The sequence below is a fragment of the Falco peregrinus genome, chromosome 10 (genome assembly GCF_023634155.1).
Source record: "Falco peregrinus isolate bFalPer1 chromosome 10, bFalPer1.pri, whole genome shotgun sequence".
Taxonomy (NCBI): Eukaryota; Metazoa; Chordata; class Aves; order Falconiformes; family Falconidae; genus Falco; species Falco peregrinus.
This window is the reverse complement of record NC_073730.1, coordinates 467737-492395: the sequence shown is the minus strand read 5'-3', so window position 1 is coordinate 492395 and position 24659 is coordinate 467737. Positions and strand designations below refer to the sequence as shown.

The following is a 24659-nucleotide window of genomic DNA, read 5'->3' as shown; positions in this document are numbered from 1 at the left end:
CTAGCTCATTTGGTAATGTGGAACAGCATTTATTTTTAATTTGCATGCCTCTCCTTCAAGGCATACCCTTCTCCTATTGACTTCAGTGGGAGCTCCACATGTTTTGCCTTTGATTCTGCTACATGCTGGCAACTCTAGTGTTAATCGGAGTTTGAGTAGAGTTTCTCCCTCTCTTTCTCTGTAAAAGTGGATAGTTTTCACTAGCTTGTCCCAGCACTGGCTGGTGTATTTACAGGTCAGGAGCTGAAGCTTTATCAAACTGGCACATGGTGCTTATCAAGAATGTATCTTCATTTCTTCTCTGTCCCTGCCAGAGTAGAACTTTACATTTTTCTCCAGGCTAAACAACAAATGATGGCATAAGTATGAGAAAAATGACACTGATCATTCTAACAAACTCCCCTCAGTTTTGAAAAGACTGCTTAGTATTGTCTTTGGGATTTTCAACAGTAATAATTTTAGCTAGTTAACACAGCCTTTCTCTGTAAGTTGCTATCATTGTAATGGTGCAATAAATACAAGTTAGAAAAGATCAGTTCTTTGAGACTAGAGCTAGGTCCTGCAACCCTTACTAAACCTCAGCCTGCTCTGAGCTATAGAAACTGCTTTGGATTTCAGAGGTATTTTGTATAGACACACAATAATTTATACTGAGCAAGACTGGGACAATCTGATCCTTTTTTTGCAATGCTAATGGTTTCATTAAAAATAAGCAACCCCCCACCCCCACTGCAAACCCTCACCATCAAACCTTGCATCTTGCAAACAGAAATACTGTTCCATTTTGAGATTTTCAACTCAAGACTTGCATACCCGCATGTACTGGCAGACCCAATGAAGAGGAGCCACTTTCTTCCCTCTTCATAAGAACTATCGCATGTGGCTTTCTGTGCTAACATAACCCGCTTTCCAATATTTCAAAAGACACGGAACTTCCCAGCATGATGATAAAGTTTTCCTGTGTTCCAATAATAAAAGTTGAACGTACCAGTAATTTCCAGTTCCTCCATGGTCGGGCAGCCTGTGAAGACTAAATCAGAAGTACCCAACCTGCAATATCAGTGTGGGAGTCGGAAACAGATGTTCACCGGACAATGCAATTTGTTGTCACTGTCGATACTATATGGCACTTTTCCCAACAGAAATTGTCTGTAGCTGGAAAAGAATGTAAGAAACGATTCATGCCCCAAATTATTATTATTTTTAAATGTTAAATACTCCTTGTTTTCTTTTGTTTTAAATGACTGATTCAGGGAGGCATAAGCACTCAAAAATACAATTAACTGCATTTGCAGCATCTGTGTAGTATGTCAACCAATTAATTTAAGGCTTTTTCCTCAAGACAAGACATTATGTTATATTAAAACCAACAAGAGTTGAATTCTCTTCTTTAGACTCAGGGGGCTGTATGTAACCTTTCATTTTATAAAGTATTTGATGCTTAGTAGCTACTTACACAAAAAGCACATGGTGGGAGCTAAATGGGACAGATCATTTCATGTGCATCTGAGTGTGTATGTATAAAGATTATCATTTATTATATTAATATAATAGTATTTTTATATATATAATAACATTTTAAAATAGTTTCTTTCTTTATGTCTTAGAAATTCTAATAGGCCATTTGGGCATTCAAAACTGATCAAATACTCAAAATAGAAAAATCCTCTTTTAGAGTAGCATATGATGCCTAGCCTTTATTTCCAAATTTCATGAATATTACAAAAGCAGATGCACTAAATCTTACTTACTGTAAAAGGCAATGGATCAGGCCAGATGCTCTTTAGTTATCATTTTTTTCAGGGATACATCAGATATATTTAAGAAAAAAAAAAGGGGGGGTGGTATGCAAAAAGACCAAGTGAAATCAGGCCTAAATACAAATTAATATATTCAGTAGAAGCATCAAAGAGATCTAAAGATTTGACTGCCTGAAGTCTTGGATATATCACCTGTATTTTACATGAAAAAGTAACAGTCCGGGTATTTTCAAAAATGAAGACATCTGGGATCTGAATTGGAGTTCGCTGAAACCAGTGACAAAACTCACATATAGTTGCTGGCTGTTGCATCTCTGGCAGGCTTTCTTCAGAGGTACCGAAGAGAGGAAAAGGTGTGTGTAATCACAGGGCCCAAACAAGAGCAAGAGAATTTAGCTCTGTAGACTCAAACTGTCTCATTTTTACAAATGCATGTGGTAACACTTCACAGTAGTCTTTTTGTAACATTAATTTTGCGTTTACTGCGTTAACTGTTGCAGTGTTCCGCAACAGAGTCATTTGATGCTCTACGTCAGGCTTTCATCAGTAGGAAACTTGAAATGATTTTCAACTGTGCATTTCTTTATAAATACTGCATAATTTAGCTGCAAGTGCTATCCATAGTTCACCTTCTTTTTTACTTTTAGATTTAGTGAATTTACACGTATTTCCATAGTGGGACATTACCCCCACAGATATTTTGGGTAAGAGTTTGAACTCTGCAAAATTTTCAAAGCCAGCGTGTGGTAAGACACAATGAAATAGCTGACGAGATAATGTTTAGCACACTTGTAAGCAATGTGCTTAAGTTTTGTGCGTGTGTGTCTGTATATGTGTATTTTTATATACATTCATGGGTTAAACTGAGTTTTTCATCAACTAGGTGTTGGCAAGTGCCAAAGTGATTTAGGATTAGAACAGGATTTAGGGTGATCTAGCTATTTCTCATCTCGTCATCCTTCCGGGGATACCGTGACAGTTGTGGGCTTTTTTTAATTTATGAAACAGACAAAATTAAATATCCATACCAGACATACCCTTAGGTTACGGGAAGTGAAAGAGAAACACTACATTAGGCCTTATTCTTTTGTCTGCACCCAGCAGAGATGTCCTGAATGTACAAAACAGCTGGAAAACTTCCTATGTAGCACACAGGTTGAAAAATGAGTTCAAGATTATTATTTTTTTTTTAAATATCAATCTGATTAGACTTTTTTCCAAATGACTTACTCTGGTTCTGTAGTAGATCTCTTTGTAAAATATGAATCAGTATGGATGCATGTTATCTGGGTGCATTACATCATCTTTAATACTAATACTACTCTCATTTTAACCATCATGACAAATGAATCCAAATAAATGTTTTAGACGTGTAAGACTTCTCATTGTGATATCAGAGACACCATGTGCTCGTACAGTTTTAGCATTACTTAGCATTTAAAAAACTAACTGGATTAAAACAGACCCACAAAAGCAACTCTTACACCATTTCCAAAGATCCTGCTTCTCACATGTCAGTTTTTCTCTGCTGAATGGCATTTTCCTGTCTCTCCTTCTCAATTTAATTATCTTTTTTGAAAAAGAGAGACTGCAGGAGGAGGCAGGTTTTGTTGTTCAGGTTACAAGAAAGATTTCCAAAGAGGTGAGAGAAAAAGAGGTTACTGGGGTTAGCAGGAGCATGGCCTGCCTGCTAACGAGCAGGGTGAGTGGCGTTCGGAAGAGAGGGAGCCCGCAGCACCGCGTAGCGTGGCCGTGCGCGCCAAAGTTAGTTAGAGTGCTCTGAATCTCATCTTTTGATCTCGGGCGATATTTTTCTCTGTTATGTCACAGAGGTCACCTGGCTCATGTGTGACAAACTGCCTGCATAAGTCACAGTGCCAGTGGCAGAGATTTGTAACCATGTCCCTGGTCCATTGCCTTTGAATTATTTCGCAGGCCCTCTGCTTTACATTTACACTCTGTCGGAAGATGAACAGGGGAAGGGAGTAAAATCAAGGGCAGGGTCTCATCCTGAAGGACAAGGGGAAACAGGTGGAAGGTTAATGGCCCTGGAGCGTATCCACAAGCCTCTCAGGCTTGATATATGGGCCTCAGGCCTAAAACGGGCATTGGCTTTCAAAGATATATTATTTCATTTGAGGAGAGACATTCTGGAGTTCCTGCATTTGTCTGCTGATAGATGATCCTCTGTCCACAATTGGTTATGGCGTGTGAGTTTTCCTTGGGCCTGCTCCCGTACATAAAAATTTTGCTGAGCTCTCCAACCTTTCGCATGCCTGTGAGAATGGGACGTGTGCGGGCCTTTGGCAGGCGGCTGGATTTTTGTCGCTGCTATTTTCGTAGTTCCTTTTGAAGCGCCAGGCAAGTGGGGGATGAAAGGCACTTCTGTTCATTCATACGCGGCCGGGCAGGGGCAGCCTCGTGAGGACAAAAATGGGGGAGAAGAAGATGTCAGGGGTTCGCTGTGCCTACACATGGCCACAGCCCAGATGGAAGCTGCTCCGTCTGATCCTGTATTTTATACTGGCACATGCCCGCAGAACGATGAAAGCGGGGAAATCGGTCGTGTAATTTTTACGACCACTCTTCCTTTCTTGTCTTTCAGTTCTGTTAAGGTTTTTGTGTGCGCTCATGGTGAAAAGCTACAACAGTAACTCCATATCTTAAGATTATGCTTATCGGGGCCCTGTCCTTAGGCACCTCATAAAACTGAGATGACGCTGCCCACATCTTAGCAAAGCGCCACAGGACCCAGAGACAAATCGTGCTTTTGCATGCATTAACGATCTCTGATGGGCCCAAATGAGCGGCATTAGACACAGGGGTGGGATTCCGCTCCATGCTGTGGGAGCGCCTGCGGCAGGGGCACCCAGCGCACACAGAGCAGCTGCTGGCAGAGCCCTGGAGCAGAGCAGGAGCAAGTCCTGGGTCCACGGCCACACTGGCACCCCCCTGGCATCTCCTGCCATTGCACAGCTGTCAGAAATCACAGGAAAGTCCCTTTAAAAAACAAAGACTTCAAAAAACAGTTAAACCCCCTCAACATATATTATGGTTTAACATAGCCTATGTAACAGCTGGTTAAGTTGTTCTCTTGATTTTGAAAATAAACTTGTGACTCTTACAGGATTGCATTTTTAAGACCTATTACTCTATGACAGCATGATTTAAGGAAAGTGGGATATATTTTTACTACATATTCACGTAGATTTGTTTTAATAAGAAATAACTGTTCAGTGGATGGATTCTGCTTGAAAGAATTCACATTAATGATACTGAAATATCTCCCAGTTTTACCTTTTTAATTTTTCCCATACTACTAAAAAAGCAAGTAAGCACAATATATATGTCATAAGTTTCTATGTAGTTTGTTCACTCTGCTTTTGTTACAGTAAAGTTTTTACTTACATAAATAAGTAGATTAGTAGGTTAAATTTAAGCCTAACATGGCTCAGTCTGAAACTGTAATTGAAGTGTTATATTGATACCCTGTTGTTTGAGTAATTGGAATCTGGTTTTGCTGTCACTGAATTTAAATGCTGAACACTCAGCACTCTAGTGTGAGCAGGATCAGGCTCATTCTGTATTTCAGTCAGTTCCTGTAGAACGAGTCCCGTTGTAATGCAATTATTCTCTCTTCCTTTAGTGTCCTGCAGAGTTTGTTATACAAGTGAGCTAAAGACTTGAGAGACATTTAGTGTCTCCTGCAGCAGTAGGAAGGAAATCTGACGATTTGTTAAAAGGAAAGATTTAGAAGCAGAAATTCTACAGAGAGAACTGAACAGAGTGTTAGTAGGCAGGAGGATCTGCTTTTCCACTTGTTGCTTTGATAACAGATAAAAGGCTGTCATGAACTGCAGGCTACCAGCTGGGAGCAGATAGAGTAATCCTGGTAGAGGGCTGGCCCCACACTACACAGGCATTCCTTTAAATCTTCAAGACCATAAGAAAGTTGTTTTTCACCTACCATCGTCATCATTATTCATGATGATGTTTTCCACCCCAGTTTAACAAGCTGGTCTAGTAACTCTCCTTTGCAGTCTTTTTCCATTTGAAGTATAAGCAAATATCACATAGACAAAAATATTTCAGCTATTTCATTCAACTGCCTAAAGATTTCCAAAGTAAATTCTAGACAACTGGATCAGGCATAAAATACTACTGCCATAAGAAATCTCTGCTGTTTGATTGTAAATGTATATTGTGCCCGACACGCAGACAAACATAGGAACAATTCATAACGTATGTCTTCCTTGTAATCAACACACTTGATAAATGAAATCTGGAGGATATGTTACTTGCAAGAGAATAGCAACAGAATGTCATTTGTTAGACAATGAGCCGAAGGGACTCCTGCATGGTACAAACACATGCAAAAACAATGACAGACAGAGCCCAGCAAACCCACGCGTGCCGAGCCTTACTGGTGCGCATTGTGCCACCAAGGTCATGTTACCAACATGCTTAGATGTGTATGCAGGATTGGGCCAATAGCGTTTGTTAGCATGTGTACAGATGCTTGACAAGCTGTGTTGTTTCAACCTGCATTATTGCAGAGGAAGGAAAAAAAAGTACTTAAAGCTCTGATTGTCATTCTATACTGTTCATTTTAATGATATATTTAGGGGCCTAGCTTAGTTTGTATTCTTATGTGTAATTACCCATATAAAAAACCACCACTCATTAGTGTTCTGTTCCACTGCCTTAATTATACCCCTTAATTAAATCTTGACTAACTGGGGGTCACTGCGGTGTCAGTGGGATTTGTGCCTGTTTGTCAGCAGGTGTTTGGTCACATCTATTTCAGGTTTCCCTGTTGCTGTATTCTGTTTAAGAGCATGGTCTTTTCTAAATGCAAAGGACGATTATGCTTTACCTTACTGCGTTTTGTGCCTCACAGATCACATGAAACGCCAGTGAAACCACTCTGCAATACTAGCACTCTCCCAGTCTTCACATACAGGAGGTGGGGAATGAAGCAAATATCAAGCTTTTCAAAACACAGTTCATTACCTCACTTGTGCTCCTTTTCAAAGGCTTATACTTCCTGCACTTGAAAGCCAGGGTCTTGCTAATTTATTAGATAATCTCTTGTTCTACAGGCATAAAAATATATTGCAAATATCAATCCAGGATACTTCTCCTTTCTCCTATCTCCTAAACATGAAATGAATTTGAAACATGACCAGCAAGAACGGGCTAAATCAATATTACATGCATAACAAATACAACGGGGCATGTGCTGCTATTGCTGTGTTGCTCAGAGTCAGAAGACCAAGGCCCCCGATTCAGTGTTCCCTGAATAATTCAGTGAGAGTTCTGCATGTGCAATAAATGCGTAATAGTGCCATTTTTTTTCTATTTCAAATTTGCATGTTTTGGGTTTGTTATTTGAGAAAGTTACTTAGGGGAAATATAATTCCCATGTTTACACATATAATAGACACCTAATGTTCATCTGAATAATTGATTAGTCAACTCAGGCTTTCATAATTAGATATTGGCTTTCCAGTATAAGCCCACTAAACACTTGTCAATCTAAAGACATTTTTAATTTATTAATATATATGTTATCAAAAGGGCTGCACTAGTTACCTAGAAAGCATTTATTATTTATTCTGTTGAGGCTGAGGAAGCATTTAGATTCTAGACATGTATTTTCAATCTATTGTAACTTTCCCAGAAGATAATCTTTTTGTTTGGAAAGTTTTTATGAACATTTTCTGCCTGTAAGTGCTTAGTTGCAGTGGAAATTGGAAAGAGTCTTTTAAAAAAAAAATAATTCAGCCATTTCTGTGTTACACAGAAGCTAGTGACATGTTTCATTGATTATAAAATCACGTGTATCACTTACCTGTATTCAGATACCTAACAACTATCTAAACAGATGCCACTAGCAAATATCCCTAATGCAGCCATAGATTCTGTGACCAGACAGATGCATCTGTTGATAGCATGCATGTGACAGTGATATTGTAGTTATGAGTTGTAGAGCTATGCAGTAAATTGCAGAATTATAAGATGAATTGTACTTACCACGAATGTCATGACCTCATTTGAACTCTACCACTAATCCATTTTTGCTTCCTCATATTCCTGACCAGTTTTCAAGTGCTTATTAAAGGGAAAAACCATCCTCCTTACTCAGAAATGATACATTTTGAGCGCCCATGATATGAAGTTCATAAAATAAAACATTTGATTGTGAAATCCAGAATGAAAATTGTTCAGTTCTTACTAGAAGTAAGTTAAACACCAAGTATCTGGTAAAGCAATGGGACTAGAAATTTTGTGGTGTATTTTATTGGGAAATGAACTTCACATTTCCATTGGGAGGCAGCATTTGCTTCTAGCACTTTTTGAGTGTGAGACACTGAATTTAAAAAAGATATTATTATTATTATTATTATTATTATTAATGAAAAAGGTATTTTAGTTCTATATATGCTATAAATTTTATTTCCCTTGTCCCTGTTCAGAAAAATCACCTTCGTTTTAGTGAAAATACATAACGGTCTGCTTCCCATCACTGAGATCAGGACAAATGCTTCAATAACTATGTAAAGTGCTTTCCTGAATAGAAGTCCTTCTGAGGCCTGTACTATGGGATGTGTATTAAGTTCCTTGTTTTGCAAGTGGAAAGATACAAATAAAATAGAATTCTAGAACCCTTTAAAATCTAAAATGCTATTACAGAATAGCTTTTTAGTTTGTTTGGAAAGAACTCTATATAAAACCACATCATAGTAGTAGAAAAAAATGTATGCCCATTTAGTGGTGTGATTTATTTAATTGTGGTTCACCACTATGAATTAATATGGTCTCACAAAGTTTACAAGTCCTTGAGCAATACTGCAGTGTCTTGTGTGTCATACACGTATATGTATTATGCATATACTCTCTCTCAGTTTCTACTTAAAGACAGAAGAAATATTAGAATCTTTCTCTTTAAAAGAACTTTGATAACATACTTCCCATTGAGAAAGGCAAAAATATTTCAAAAGCATTTCTAAGGGTGTCACTATAAAGCCCCTTCTCCACAATACATATATTTTATACTAATATAAAATTTCATTATCTATTTTTATATCGATTACAAATAATAGAAAATGAAAAGTTACATTGTAAAGAACACACTACCTGTGCAGGGTTCAGAGCCAAGTTTGTAATTGCTTTTGATTTTTCTATATAAAATTTTGTGCAGCATTAAAATTTCAATGAGTGTTATACTAATATAAGGATTTTCTACTGGGAAATTTTCGAGCATACCAGTTTCTGCCTGGAAAGTATGTATAATTTAGGCTGGTGGGCTAATTAGGAATTTGAGCTTTGAGCATTGAGATGTCACTATTAGGGTACAAAGTTCTCACCAGTTCCCCTGTCTGTTAACCTAAGAGTTCAAAAACATTTTCCAGTGGCATTGTATGGCTAGCTCAGTTCTTCCATTTAGAGTTTGAAAGGGTGTTGCTTTCAAAAAAAGTGTTTTACAACTGGAAATAGATGTCTCTACTAAACAGATCCATATTTTCATGATTAGACAGGTGAACTGATCACAAAAAGACAGGTCATATACATAAACAATGAAATAAAACCCTGATTAGGATTGCTAAGTCTGTTTTTCTAGGTTACAGCTAAATGAGAGCCATTATGTGGGCTTTCAGATAAACTCACAAAGCTCTTATCTGTATAAACCTGATAGATCTGCCATTACTCTTAGTGACTAACAGAAGTTATATCATTCAGTTTCATTAAAAATACATTAATCCTTTTTTAGTAACCTTCTTCTAATTCATTGATTCAATTATACAATGAACAATAAAAATGTTTGGTATAATAAAAATACAGTATTAAAATGTGTTATATACATAAATGTTTCATTGCAATAAGATTATTCAGGTTTTTAAAAATATTAACAATATTAATATCATGCCTTGAGATAACAAAGTATTCATTTCCCCAGTATCTCTGAAACTATATATCAAAAAGATTAGTCTTTACAACGAGAGGCCTGAAATGGTTGCTTATAGTATTACTTGTGGTCCCGTCACGTACAGACTTCCTGTAAAGTTGGTGACACCAGCACAGGTCGATCAAGGGACAGGAGAGTGTTATAGGATGTCTACATGTGTTGCTGCTAACTATGTGAAGCCAGGCTCCTCTGATCAGATCCGTTCCCCCCAAAGTCACTGGCTTTTGGCCTAAATTAAAATAGACTGAGACTCCCAGGGCTGGACCTTGAGTTGGAGCAAGTGCTGGGAACGTTTCGGCTGGTGGGAAGGATGCTCAGTACGCACACAGCAGCACTGGGAGCAACTTTTGCAGCAGTGGCAGCTGCTGTGGTCCCACTTACACCAGCTAAATGATTCGGACTATCAGGAGTCCAGTACAGCCTTCGATCTGGCCGTTCACGTAGGCCAACTGGAGTAATTCACCTAAAACGTTAATTGACTTTGACACAGCTAGTACTTTTAATAATTTTGTATTTGGTTTCTTTTGTTAATTTGTTATTACCTCAAATGCTGATAGCCAGGCTCAGCTGAGCAGGTTTCTGTGTGAGACACTCGATGTTTCTGGTTGCTGTGAAAAGACGGCATGATTTCTGCAAGCGTTCCAAGACTAGAGGAGAAGAAAGCACTTCATATTTTCATTAGTCATCCCTTTACAGATTTGCTTTTAATACTTTCAGCAAAGCATATTATTAAAAGCAATGACCTGAGGTCTTCATTCGGATATCAGGCTTGCAATCCTGGATAATGTGCGCCGCAGGGCAGAGGTCACACTGACGAGTCTGTTAATGTAGTCACTCTGGAATAAGATCAATCTCCATACTTTACCATATTGATCTAATAGCTCATTGGCACTTCCCTCTTTGAATTGATTAGCTCATGTGTGAAAAGAGATTGATGGATTTCTGACCCTGAAGAGTCTGTCGGGGGCACACCCATGGCAGGGAAGTGGATGTTTTCACCGCTTCATTTGGGTGGCTCATTATGTGGATGCCTCGTGGGGAATAAGGGTCATAACATTGTTTTATGAATTATTTACAGCGAAATACCAGGTTTTTGCTTCATTTGATGCTCTACCTGTACTGAATCTATTTGAAACAGAGCATGAAGAAACACACATGAATGGCCAAATAGACCAAATATTTGCGTAAAGGGAATCACCACATATAAGTGACCTTACAAAGCAATTTTACTAATATAAGGTAATCATAATAGATATGAGGGTAGGAATAGACTTCATGGGTCATCTAGTCCATTCCCCTTACACAATGACAGAATATTGATGATATCTAGAAATGAATTACATTTTAATTGCATATTCTGGATAAGTACTCACAGTGAATCTAGTTCAGGCATCTCGGGGAACTTTATGTGCACATCGCATTGCAGAAAGGGGCAATCTGAATGCAACATGTGAGCTAAAAAATAAACTATGTACATTTCTCAGTTGTTAAAAGTAACCTAAAAAAAAGAGATTCAACTCCATTTATCAAATAGTCATATATTTGCAAAATGCATATATTTGTCACAGTAGATTGGATTTGGGTGCTGTGTGTGCTCATGCAAGAGGAAATATAAAAGGAGCTGTCACCAGGAGCTGAATTTAAAAGTTGGCTTATGTTAGCTTGTACTTAAAAAATGTGTGCATTATCAGAGCCTTAACAGATATAAAGCAATAAAGCTAAGGACTCGCTCCTTGAAGTCTTCTGTTGAAGCGCAGGTATTTTTGTATTTCTGTCTGCCTATGAATTTTAGAATCAGTCTCAAAGGTATATATAATGAAATAATTTCTTTTATACCATCCAAGCTCAGGGTCCTCTATAACACCACACTTAGGATGGTGTTACATAGGATGTCAGGTTATATGGTTATGTCACAGTACACAAAATATTGAGCAAATAATTCTCATGGTGTTGTTAAACTGATGTTTATATTTATGTAAGGAAACTGTGCTTCACTAATAATATCTCATTGTATTATTTAACTGGACATTCTGGGTTTATTTTGGGAGCTGGCAGTTTAAATTGAAAGACAAATAATTTTATTTACAGAGAAGTGTCCACGTATGCTCCATGCATTCAGTCAACCCTCTTCTACTATCGGATTTACAGTAATATAAACAGATACCGCATAAAAACATAGTAATAGGCAGTCCCTTCCCTAAAGACCTTACATTCTAAAAGAAACAGACCCTCAGGCAGATTATTTTTTAAAAAAAGAAGAGAGCCAAAGAGAGAATTCAATCCATTACCTGTCAGTGAAATGATGCTGAATATTTGTATAATCTTGCATTCATTTATACTTTGAAATCATTCAGGCTATTTTGTGTACCAGGAAAATTGCCCTGCTATAGACTTACGTAGCTGTATTAAAAAAAAGTTATAATACATCTCAGAAAAACTTATTAGAGGCAGAGTCACAATGCACTTTCCTTTGATAAGTCTGGGATTAATCAATAAATCTTCTTACATTTGGGTATGAAAGTATTATTTTAGTCATGGTAAATCTTCAAAAATAAAACTCACATTAAACTTGATTATAAATCAAAGTAACATCCTCACGCCTAGATTGGTAGTAGATTGCTAGACACTTGAACATGAGCTATACAAAACATGATTTTTTTTTAAGAAAATGTTGCCATTTTATTACAAATGCTTGCCCATCGACCAAGTTTCTGGCAGTCTGATTAACACCTAGCTCCCACAGCTGGGGTGCAGGGCACGCTCATGGGTGAATGAGCAGTAATCAGAGCAACCTTACTTTGTTGTTCATCACCCCTGCTGTCATTCAGAAATGAGCTAAGAAAAGCCTACTAGATTAGATGTACTGACTGTCTCTCTTTTTCCTAAACTTGCAGCTGATCTTCTATTGCATGCAGACATATAGGAACCCAATTTAGAAACTCAAAATTTTGATACCTGTGCCCAGCTGTAACAGCAAAGTCAGAGGCTGACTGAGCTGTGTCACAGTCCACAGTCATTTTTACCTGTAACACATTCTGTGTTTTATACTGCAAAAGTTCCTCTTACCAATATAACAAGCAGCCCAAATAAAAACAGTTTATTCAAGGGTATTTTTAATCATTAATATTAATTGTAACTGCAGTGCTAAGGTCTGTATGGGACCTGGGCAGAGTTGTGACAACCTTATTTTAATGATACTTCAGAGAATTCCAAATTAGAATCCAGGAAACAGGAAGTGGGAATAAATGAAGTAAAGCCAAATGAAAGGATAAATGGAAAAAACATTTTAATACACACTTGCCTATTCCTTAAACATTCATTCAGTCAACACTTCCTGTGTTTTTTAATAGCATGGCTCTGTCAGCTCTTTTACACTTGACTTTGTTAGGAAAGGAGCTAATTTTTTTTAAAGATGGTGTTCACAGGTGAGAGGATTTAGCTAGATGGTAGCAGCTGCATGCCGAGAGCCTCCTGCAATGCTTTTAAGAATTAAAGAGAAGTACTAAGTATTTTGGATCATTCTCATGTACAGCAGCTCATTGGATCGTGCATCACTGGTTCTCACTACGTCTCTACAACCTTCTTGTATGACTTCAGCTTCCTTTGGTGGTGTTTTTAAGTAACTTTTTCTATCAAGTCATATGGATACTCATTTAAAATATGACAACCCCCATTCATAAAGCTGAATTTTCTTTCACTTTCTCCCTTACCATTGGGTCTTCTTTCACATTTAATCTCTGCCCTAGTGACTTACTGTTACTGCTGCAGCCCTTGGGATGTAAGACAACCTTTCTGTATTTTTTCTTCATCAGTATACTATCTCCCTTCACATCTTGACTGAAGGTACTGTTTCTCATGATTTCTTACTCCTCTTGCTGTGGCTTTTTTTTGGCCATTCTATTACAAAACAAGGGAAAACATAGTGGAATATATTTGTATGGTGAGTGCAGTGTTTTACAATAAGACCAGCCTCTATTGCCAAAGGTTTATTACAGGTGTATTACTTTCTGTCCTGTTTAGCACACTATAGTTCCCAGTCTTGAGACTTCAGATCCGTATATTTCGGTGATTCAAATATGGTCAGAAGGAAATACCTGCCCTTACATAGTTGGATGTTTGTCAAAAGGACTAAGAGGACTATGAAAAGTAAAATACAAAACATATTCCTGAAAAAGTTTGCAATGCTGTGCAGTCAAAAGATAAAGAACATTTAAAATACAAAACTGATGATTTGATGATAACTAGAAATGGTTTGGAACCTCCAATGTATTAGATTCTTTGTGTGGTTTATCAGTGCCCAACCCTGTATTTCACTAATAATACCTGGAGAAAGTATTCTTCTCTCATTTACACTGCTGCAATGTTAAAGTAACTCCTGTTTAGTCATGATAATCAGAAGATTATTTGCATGTTCCCATTGGTATAACTATGAATACAGTCCCATGATGTGTACACAAACCAACCTTTGTAGGTGTCACCTGTTAAAAGAGTAAGGTTATACTTCTCTTATGGCTTGCCCCTTTCCCAAACTCCATACTGCCTTGAACAGCTGTACTAGAAATAAACAGAAACCCTATTAAATAGAAGAGTAACCGCATAGTTTAATTTAAACAAGAGCCGATTTAAGTAACCCTTGTATTAATGCATGCAAAACCCAGCATTCTGGGGCATACAGCACTTGAAAGAACAGGACCCTAAGTGCATTGGGAGATTACTCTGCCTGCCTGTTACCATATTAAAGAGTCTTTCTGAAATTAGCATGTCTCTTGTGTCACATGTTAAAAATATTTTCCATGTTATACTTGGTTAATTGAGTTTTAATAGAATATTTATTTTGTGGAAAATAAATTTATTTCTTAGTAGGACTTCATCTTTAATACTAACAATCCACCCCTGTGTGTTGATGGCTGTCTATTGAAATTTGATCTTGATGTTTTCTGAGGAATTTTACAAATGAGAGCTAACGTAGGAGGTAAATCTTACCTATAGACTCTTAGAATAAGTGTCAGCTGGAAAAATGACGTAGTTGTAAGAAAAATGAAATCATAATTTATCCAATAAATCAACAAACAGGAAAGGAATATTACATATTAGAAATCCTTTCAGATAATACTAAAATATGTGTGACTTGGAGACGACCACAGAGACTTTAACCGAAGGCTGCTGTACAATAGAGTGAAACTGCTGATTCAATATATTGAGAATAAATTCACCAGCAGTACCATAAAATTTACTAGACTCAGTCTTGTCTTCTGATTCCCCAGAGGACATCATTGTGCATCCTAAAAAGTAGATCAGAACCACAAGGCTAATGATGACTTGAGTGGGCCTAATTCTGATTTTGTTTATGTGGAAGTCAAAGAACTTATGTCCATGCAAGTTAAGAGTTACAAACATGGTGCAGCACATTTCCACAGTTAGTTTGCTGACATCAGAAAAAACAGGTGTACTTCTGGAGTAATGCAATGGGGAAAAACAGCTTTAGTACCAAAACTGCTACACAAACTATGCTGTTTTATATGATATTTTTTTTAAATTCTAGACCAAACTTATGCTGTACTAACATCAGTAGAGATACTCACAGGAGTAGGATTTTGAAGGTCAGTTCTATGGGTCCAGGCCTGAAAAAGGCACCTTCTTCTTCACTCTGTGAAACAGATGCTGAGAAGAAGAAATAATTTTCCCATTTCCGCATCTTTGCATTCACTTTGTCAGGGAAGAAACGCTGCATTGTAAGCAGAATTTTCAGCTGGGACTAAAAAGAAATCCTTTTCTTATTTTCAGTTGAAAAAAAAACACCTAAAGAAGAACCTAAGAAAAACACATTTATAATTCATCAGAAATAATGCTGACTGCAAAATACTAAGTAATTTTCATGCAGTTTGCAGAGATAAATGTGAGGAAAAGGAGAAAAAATAAGTGTTATATGTCGCATTTGATGCAGTATATAATATAAATATATATATACACACACAAAAAAAGTTTATTGTAATAGCCCTTTCATCTGATCTTTGAAGAACTGAGATTTATCATTTACCTTCTTAATAGTAGGGAATACCCTCTAAATGGAGTCTAAATATCTGTAAAAGAAGAGGTCTTATTCTTTAGTAGGATTACCGTCTGCTGCTTACCCTTACTGCCTTCAACAATCTGAAGCCCCTAGATTCATGCACCTTGTGTTATACTCCTGCAAGAAAACAGGATGAGTGTGAACTGATGCTCAAGGTAGCTTTTTATTAAAGTATTTTAATTCAATGGAAGATATGCACTGAAACTGTGAAATGGCTGGTCACTGCTGTTTTGATCCCTTCTTTCACAGTGATGTTACATATAGCTGTCCGGCGGCATGAGAGGGGAGGAGATGTTGCGAAGCCATCACTCTCCCTGTGTGCATTTGCTACACAGCAAATACATAGCAGGAAACACCACACACCATTCAGAGCACGGGCACCATGTATTCACCATTTCACTTTTTTGGAAGGGTAAAAGTGCAGGGGTTTTCAAAGGTATAATGTTGCTTTGTGCTATAAATTCTTTACTTATGTCCTTTAAAAACCTGAAAAATGGCTTGATATTCCAAATACATACAGTTCCATGAGCAGGGAGTTAATGAAGCATGTTAGTCCTTCCCTATTCCTCTCTTTTAGTTCTGGAAGAACTGGAACAATCATAGTTAACATTAAGCTGGAACAATCATAGTTAATATTAAATATTTTTTTCTTGAATTGTGTAGCATTTTATTACTGAGTTTATAGGCAGTAATCACATTTTATTAGGGTATTCACTGATTCTGAAAGTTATGTGCATTTACTTCTAAAACCACATCAACTGTTACGTGCTGCTTTTTCACAGCAACCTTCCACAAGTTTCCCACTGTTAGCAGCAACCCATTTGGAGACTCCAAATCCTTCTCTACCTATGTAATGATTTGGAAACTGTGCGTGCATTCACAAGTGAAAAATAGCCTCTGGGGTGCACTTGTCGTATAAAACTTTGATTTGGGGTGATTTGCTTCACTATAGCATAAGAAAATGGAGTAACAACTCGAGCTATATGTCTGCAATGACTTGTGAGTGATTTCCTAACTACACTTGAAAGAAAGTTCAACCATCCCTTGAACCTGTATGCTTCAGGCTGAACAGTTCAGACAGATGTTTAATTACTTCATACTCAGTAGGAAATGGCTATTCAATGGCCGTAGAATTTAAAAGTGGCACTATGAGAAGAACGCTTCGTGTTATTTCTATATTGGCATTCCCTTTTAGAAGCATAAGTAAAAATAATTCAGCTGAATCCAACATGGTTTTATCACATAAATTTCAATTATTTTTTTTTTTTAATCATTAGATACCCTTTCAGATTTTTAGTAGCAGAAAAGCCCAAAGCTATAGTGCAAGTTGATGCAAATGAAAAGAGATGAAAAAGGATCCTCCAACTTCTCAGAAAGGGAGGTGTAGACTGGGTAAAAGGTGAGTGCATCGTTTAACTGAATCTGCAGCAATAATTATAAGGAAAATATTTAACTTAGAGTAACACAAAAAAACCCATGACCCTGAAACTTTTAACAGGTAATTCATCAAGTGTCAGGCTGAAAACACTTCTTCAGAAGAAAAATTGTCGTAAATCTGCAGTTGTTGGTTACAGTATGCTAAATATTGTGAAACACTTTCCTAAAAGAAAGACACAGTGTGGTTTTGATAAGATTAAGGTGCATTTCAGCAAAGCATACACATTATTCTTCATTTTACTGTTTGGCAATTTCAATGTTCTTCTTCAGAGAAAACAAAAGTTTATAATGATTAACATCCTGTGCTGTGGGAAGCACACACTCTACAACAATACTACTCTTGTGTTGCACTAGCCTTCCTCATCTATAACAGCAGCACAAATAGTTTTTCAGATGAGTAACCAGTATTTCTGAGATAAGTTCTTCCTTTAACTACAATTGATAATTGTGTATTGCCGTGTCAACAGAGGCCTCAGTGAGCCTGACAAACTTCCACCGAGCCCCGTACCAAGAGCTGAAGGCCCAGCTGAACGGGAGGCTGGGGTTGAGCAGACGGTTGTGACATTCCCAGCCCCAGCCTCAGACCACCTTTTTGTCCTGCCAAGGGGTAGTGTGTCACCAGCGTGGGCAGATTTAGACCTTTACACTTCAAATTGAGAGTCTGTTTCCTCCAGTCCTGGAAATAGCCTATGTGTTTGCCTTGTATTGGTAAGATAAATTACGCAAACTAACAGTCACATCTGAATGTATTCTCATGCATGCCTGGTTCCTAATTCTTGCTAGCAGACAACTCGGAAAAGTAATCTTACAATTCCAGCTGGCAGTGGACAAACTCAGGCATGCTGCCAGGGAATTCTGTGTTCAGACCTGTATTCAGGTATTTAACAGCGTGTTCGCCGTGCAGATGAGCAATACCATCTGAATCTTTCACAGTGGACACGAAGTGCCACGGTTCCACCAGTCTCCGTGGTTCTATTAAATCCCGAGGAAAAAAGGTCAAAGGGCTTGGTGGAGGGGGCACGTCTCTGTCTCTCTCTTTCCACGGATCTGATTTTTTTAAAATGTGGGGAGCAGTGCTTTGTAGTGAAATTGCACAGCAAGCGACTGTAAGGGGCACAGTGACCCTCCCGCACCTGGAGCATAGACTCTCCTACTACACTGTGACCCACCTTTATCCATTCCTGTCCTGCCAACCCAGCCATAGAGCAGTTCTTCTCTGGTGCTTTACTGAGAGGAGCTGGGATGGCCAGTGGCTGGGACAAGAGGAGTGTGCAGGCTGCAGCCAGTCCTTCCCAAGCGCTGCAGCAAATAGGCTGCACAAGTAGTGTTCCCTCCCGGGGCAGGGGACAAAGAGAGAGAGCACCAAAGGTTTCTTTCACAGAGGTTACAATACTGAAATACTGTCAATTAATACTGACACTGTGCACATTTCTACCATGAAGTCACTGAAGACAGGTTTCCAGGTCAACACGGGAAGGACAAAATCTTAAAACCTTGTCAGAATATAGTGCATTGCATGCTGCCATCCACCGGTACACAAAACACCTGTCAGTGGATATTGCATGGGCAAACTGACTGCACAATGTCTTGTTCACCATGTCTACCTGTTTACCTACCAGCATTCCAGGTGCTGGGAGACCGTTTTTGCATCATGAGTTATGCTCGTACATTAGTTTATTCTGGCTAGCTTGGTAGTTAGTGGGCAGCACAGTGGGGTGGCACTGGGTGGTTGTGGCAATGACCATTTGTCTTACAGCTTATGACTTGGGGAATGTGCTACAAATAGTTCAAAGAGCATGAGATACAAGGTTACAGGTAACTCCACATTCTGACATGCTTCCTTGTCCTCACTGTAAGCATAGGTAAATAGCATTTTGGTATAGGCAATAGGATTTACCTATTGCCATGTATTAATGCTATCAGAAAGCTATCCCTTGCTCCACCTTTGTATCTCTACTGCTTGAGAGAGTGGACAGCACACATGCTCACTTTCACCTCTGGGATTTCTCCTGCCTGTTGCTTACAATTGCCATCCTCTGCTTCTCTAACACGAAGTACTTCTTCCTTCTCTGCCCCAGCAGCATCACTTACTGTCACACAAACCCTTTAGGTCTGCATCTCATCCAGTCTCAGCAGTCTCACCTTCAAGGTTTTACCTGATATCCAATTTCCCTTATGTCTTCTCTTACTACACTGCTTCCCCATTCCCCTCCTTTAAAGCCTCCTACTAAGCACTCTCTTTGCTTCCCTTGTCCCTTAGCAGCAGTGTTACAAGTGTGATGTTTTTACTCAATTCACTCGTAACATTATTAACTCTTTCATGCCACCCTGCATGCTGGAAATAATCTCCTGTTTCTTTTTTCCTGTCACATACCCTCCCTTAGCTACCTCTGCATCTTTCCTCAAAAGGCATTTCTTTAGCAACAATTCCCAGTTACACTGTCCCCCCCCGGTGTGTCTTCATCTGAATGCCACTGGCCAGAGAGAACCTAAATTTAACTATCTGGGCACAGTGTCCACTCATACTTTTGCTCAAGGCTCGATACCTGTCAAATGGGTATCTTGCCTGACAGCTTGCTTAGGTAAGACATGGGTTACATTTTCCTCCTGTCAATGTTCTGTTATGGCAGGGAGCAGCTGCAGATTTGGGGAGTGTTCTTGCAGCAGCCGTTTGTTGGCTGTATGATGTTCAATATTTATTTATAATCATTCCCAGTAGTTGGGACAACTTTTTTTCTTCTTGTTGTTAAAACATCAATAATATTTATAAAGATCTCCACAAACTGAAAAACCTCAAAGTTTAGCCAGTAGTGCAAGTTTTTGAGCGTGTTTCTAGTCCAATGTATACCATGATTGAAAATGATGTTGATTATAGGGAAGTCCCAGACTGGAGCTAAGTCATCTTGGCAACAGAATCTTACCTTTTCTCCCACTTACCCCGTCAATGGTGGACTAGCATGCTTTGGAGTCAGAAGTCCACAAGATGTTTTTCTGCAGAGCACCTTCCTCTTCAAAACTCACTCTCCACTCTGGCCACTGAAACTGAAGCCTCTCTGCCATCAGGATTTGTTTAAGGCACATACTTGTTTTGGTGAAAGGTTGATTTTTTTTGTTTTGACAGATAATATGCTCCTGCAAGTCATTTACTGACATGCCACAAACACAAAGGTGTTTGTGTTCTGACTAAAGTTACACACGTCATAAAGTTTACCAGCTCATTCTAACATAAGAAGTCATGTGTTACCATTTTTGTTCAATGTGATCTATGTTGTTTTCTTTTTTTTTTTTTTGTTTTGTATGCATTAGCAGAGATAAATTATGTAGTTTTCCTCATTTACGTGCCTTTCAGAAGTAGACTGGAATTGGTCACTTGACCTACATGTTAGTAATCCATGAACCTCCCTTAAAGTCACCTCTGTTTCTTCCTAGTGCAAACTGGGAAGCATTCTGCTGCCCTGCCAGCTTTCTTAAAATGGCAAAAGCAGCTGGATCTAATGAGAGTCTTCTGAAGGCAATACCGTGTTTGGGATGTGTGTTGTTCTTTTTATGCTATCCATTTTATAGGCATTCACTGGTTAAATTACAGTGAATATGTAGGAGCTGATTCTGTGAACCACTAGCAGATGTTCACTGTTGCCAGTTTTATGAGTCTTACAGAACAGCAGGAACAGACTATGTGCAAAACATTTTTTTTGTGATTTTGCCATCTCATACTGTTCTCACAGCACTGGCTCGGTAATGATATGATAAAGCTTGGGAGGTAAGCTTTGATTGCAGCTAGCTGCTGTTGGGGCCTTCAGAAAGCCAGACCTGTAAAGTGTAGCTTGTTTTCAAAAGCCTGTGGCTGAGACAGATGGGTTAGCTGGAAATATGTCATTTATAATATAATCAAATTCTTAACCTCTTATTCAGTTATTAGTTGTTATGACATGGATGCTGAACGCTTAAACTGCCTCACAGTTTGTTTCGTTCAGATGTAAGCTGTGCTAGCTTTGTGTGAAATGCTAATTTTGGATGAAATTATCATGTTAGCATGATTTACTTGATTTCTGTAACACCTTGTTGTACGGAGGAGAAAACGGTCACAAAATGGTTTCATGTGAAAAGCAAGAGTACCAGAATCTGTAAATGTCAAGCATCTTCTTCAGATAGTGCCTTATTTTAAACCTGCCACAAGTTTTGGTGGGGAGTGTATCAATGTGGTAATTTACTGTCTTCTCTTAAGCTAACAAGTCACTTGGTTGAGAGGTTTTGTAGTCAAATACATGTTGTGGGCAGAGGAAGAGATCTTTAATACAGAATCAGCCTTGCCCTGTGATCTGAACAGAAATGAATTATCATGGGCACAGACAGCACAGGGATGGAGCAAGGCTGAGTTTGTGATAGCACTAGCTTTACTTTGACTTAGTAATATATCCATCTACAGAATCCACACCTCTTTCTTTCCTCCATCTCTATTGCCAATGGATATGTAGCTTCTAGGAGTCATCTGAGCATACATGTATTAACTGTGACTGTAGACAGAACAGCAACTGTGATAAAAAGTTATTCTTAATACTGGAAAGCCAATGAATACTGAATGCAAAATATTTGAAATATCAGAACTGAGAGTGTTTGCACAATCCTAATTCTGCCCTTTTGTGTCTATGCATTAAAATCTTTATAACACAAATGCATATTGAAGATAAAATAATAATAGGACAGCCAATCTTAATACAAGCATTAACTAATTCTGCAGTGCTTGGTTTTGCAACCTTAAGGTATTATTTTGGCACAGATATTTGGATATAGTTTTCCTTGACTTGTTGGGGGTTTTGGGGGGGGGGGGGGGGGGTTTGTTGGGTTTTTTTTAAAGAGCAAAGGTGGATACGTAAAAAAAACAAACTAAAACCCCATGAAAATCATATATCTTCTAGGTAAAGCAGCAGTGGAGGGAATTGATTTGTGCAGTTTTCCAGCACAGATACCTGCTGCAGCCATGGAGCAGGCAAAAGGAAGAACCAAGGGTCCTAGTGCAGGCTGTGCAGGAGAGTGGGATCTGCTGCACAGGGGGGTTTCTGCCCTTTTCTCCCCACTGGCTTTGTGCTAATCTGCTCCTTTCTCTCCTGATTTCACTTGCTTGCACAGTCCAGCAAGAGGGAATAATTTGAGACAGATACCTAAGGGGGAGAAACCGGGACAAGAACAGTTTGGAGAAGACTGTGAGTGGGGAGAAGGGAAGTTAAGATGAATGGAGGCTGCAAACAGAGACTTTGATGTTTAAGATGTTAAAGGCTGAGCTGTATGGCAAGTGACTGGAAAGAGGGAGACAATACTAGGTAACTTTCACAGGTGACACTGCAAAAGTCTATTAGTAACAAATTCAGCTCGTGCAAGATTGCTCCTTATAGTGCAGTTTCCTGTGCACTATGAAATCTAGTTCTAAAGCAATTGAAATTAAAACATCTGAAAAACAACTTTAACAGTTCCATGTCTCAGAAATTCTAGGCATTTCCCCACTTTAAATATTCTCTTTGCTAATTTTTTTCTAATTTATAGCATTTTTAATCTGTTCAGCAATTGCTATCTAAAAGGACTCTAAGAACCTGCATAACTATATACATGGTATTACCATATCTGCACCAGACACTTAATTGTAGCAAGGCTAATATATGCATTCTTTAACTCTTCCATGTCTGAAGACAGACTTTGTTTGATTTTAGGAAGAAATTCATAAGCTCACGAAGAACAGGTCCAGAGGATACTGATGTTTACCATGACTTAAATTCACAGTCTGCCTTCCACTAATTTGTGATTTTTTCCTCCCATTTCTATTAAAATCTTAATTATTTTTCAGTCTTTAAAGGGAAGAAAACTGAAAGCAATAGGAGTCAGTTTAGTGATATACTTTGTTGTCCTATAATATGTACATGCCAGATGACACTGGATAAAAACTTAATGCAGGTTGCTTGTGCTGAGTGCCCAGTATGTTCCTTCTATTACCAAATGCGGTCACTGATATGTCTCACTGCTCACTATTGCCCTGTGCACAGCCCTTTCCTTCCCTATCAGTGATATCTGAAGCTGCTCAGCTTCCATTTATGAAGAAGTTTTCTTTTTTCATAGTACCACAACCATTCTTAGAGGGAGTGTTTACCTCTCTCTTCACTTCTCCCTTTGCAAGGGACTGATCTCCAACTTGGGCTTGTTGCAGCAAAAATGCTTTCGAATCTGCAGATTCCTTACTATTTCTGGAAGCTGAGGTTCAAGGACAGGGAGTATGGGGAAGTTCACATTAGCATTATTTCTGTTATTCTTGTTTTGGGTAAAAATAATAGCCCATTTCCATAACCATCTCATAAATGTACTATTATTATTACCTTGCATAACAATGCTGTAGTTCTGCTTTCCTAGAATGTAATCAGTAGTAAATATCGCGTGCATTTTATGGTTAAAAGTTTCAACAGTGCCCTATTTATTCAGCTGAGTGGAAACTTGTAGGTGAATAGGTTTTGATAGTATTTCTGCTCTCATGTTAACCAGATGCTTGAAGGAGGAGTGCCTCCACAGTGTGATGTAAGACTTACTCCCAGAGTGATGCCACCAACGTTCATGTTTGCTTTACAGGTTGATGACCAAATGAAGTTGCTTCAGAACTGCTGGAGCGAACTCTTAATTCTAGATCACATTTACCGGCAAGTGGTGCATGGGAAAGAAGGCTCCATCCTCCTGGTTACCGGGCAACAAGTGAGTATGCGGGCTCAGAGAAGTATTGATGGCTTTTTAGTAATCATTTTCAAAACAGCAGGAGTTTAACTAGGTCAGAAGCACTCCTGTGTTCTCAGAGATTCTCCACAAATAATGTAGATAAAATGACATGTGCACTCTGTTCCTAGTCTGCTGATTACGGTTAAACTTATAAAAGCAGATATAATCATAAGCACTTTGCTTTTCAAATATACTCGTACACTTCAGTGATTGAAAAATATCAGATGAGAAGTGTTTCTCCCGAAGTTGTATTTCCTTTGGGCTAAAATGGTTTCTGACAGCAACAACACTCCCAAACCTGATGCCTTATGTCTGAACAATTATAGCTTATTTTCCCTTCAGAATTGTGGTCTACTCAAAAGAATCACTAGCTTTGTCAGAAACCTAGAGAACCTGCAGCTACGACCTCAGAAATATCTTGCTTTTAGAGAAGTATGCACGTGTGAAAAATTGGGCAGCTGAGACATCTAATCCCAGGAAAATAATTCTGTCCATAGGCTTATAAATGCAAGCACTGTCTCAGGAGCTGTCTCAGGGTACACACCCTGCAGTTTCTGCACAGCTTTCCAAGGGTTAATTTTCTTCAGGTGTCAGGTGCATAGATGTCCCAAAATGCAAGAGCAACAATGTGGCAAATACCAGGAAAACTGTGAGAAAACGCAAAGGAAATAGAAAG

The 24659-nt window shown here is 38.5% G+C and overlaps 1 protein-coding gene across 4 annotated transcripts in view; it reads left to right on the top strand.

Annotated features, from left to right (window-relative positions):
• Window positions 1-24659, top strand: part of NR5A2 (nuclear receptor subfamily 5 group A member 2) — a 96164-nt gene that overhangs the window by 28367 nt on the left and 43138 nt on the right. For all 4 annotated transcript variants that reach the window (XM_027793339.2, XM_005242020.3, XM_055815077.1 and 1 more), the window contains one exon: window positions 23843-23962. In XM_027793339.2, the coding sequence (XP_027649140.1) occupies window positions 23843-23962 (120 nt within the window). The remainder of the gene's footprint in view (window positions 1-23842; window positions 23963-24659) is intronic.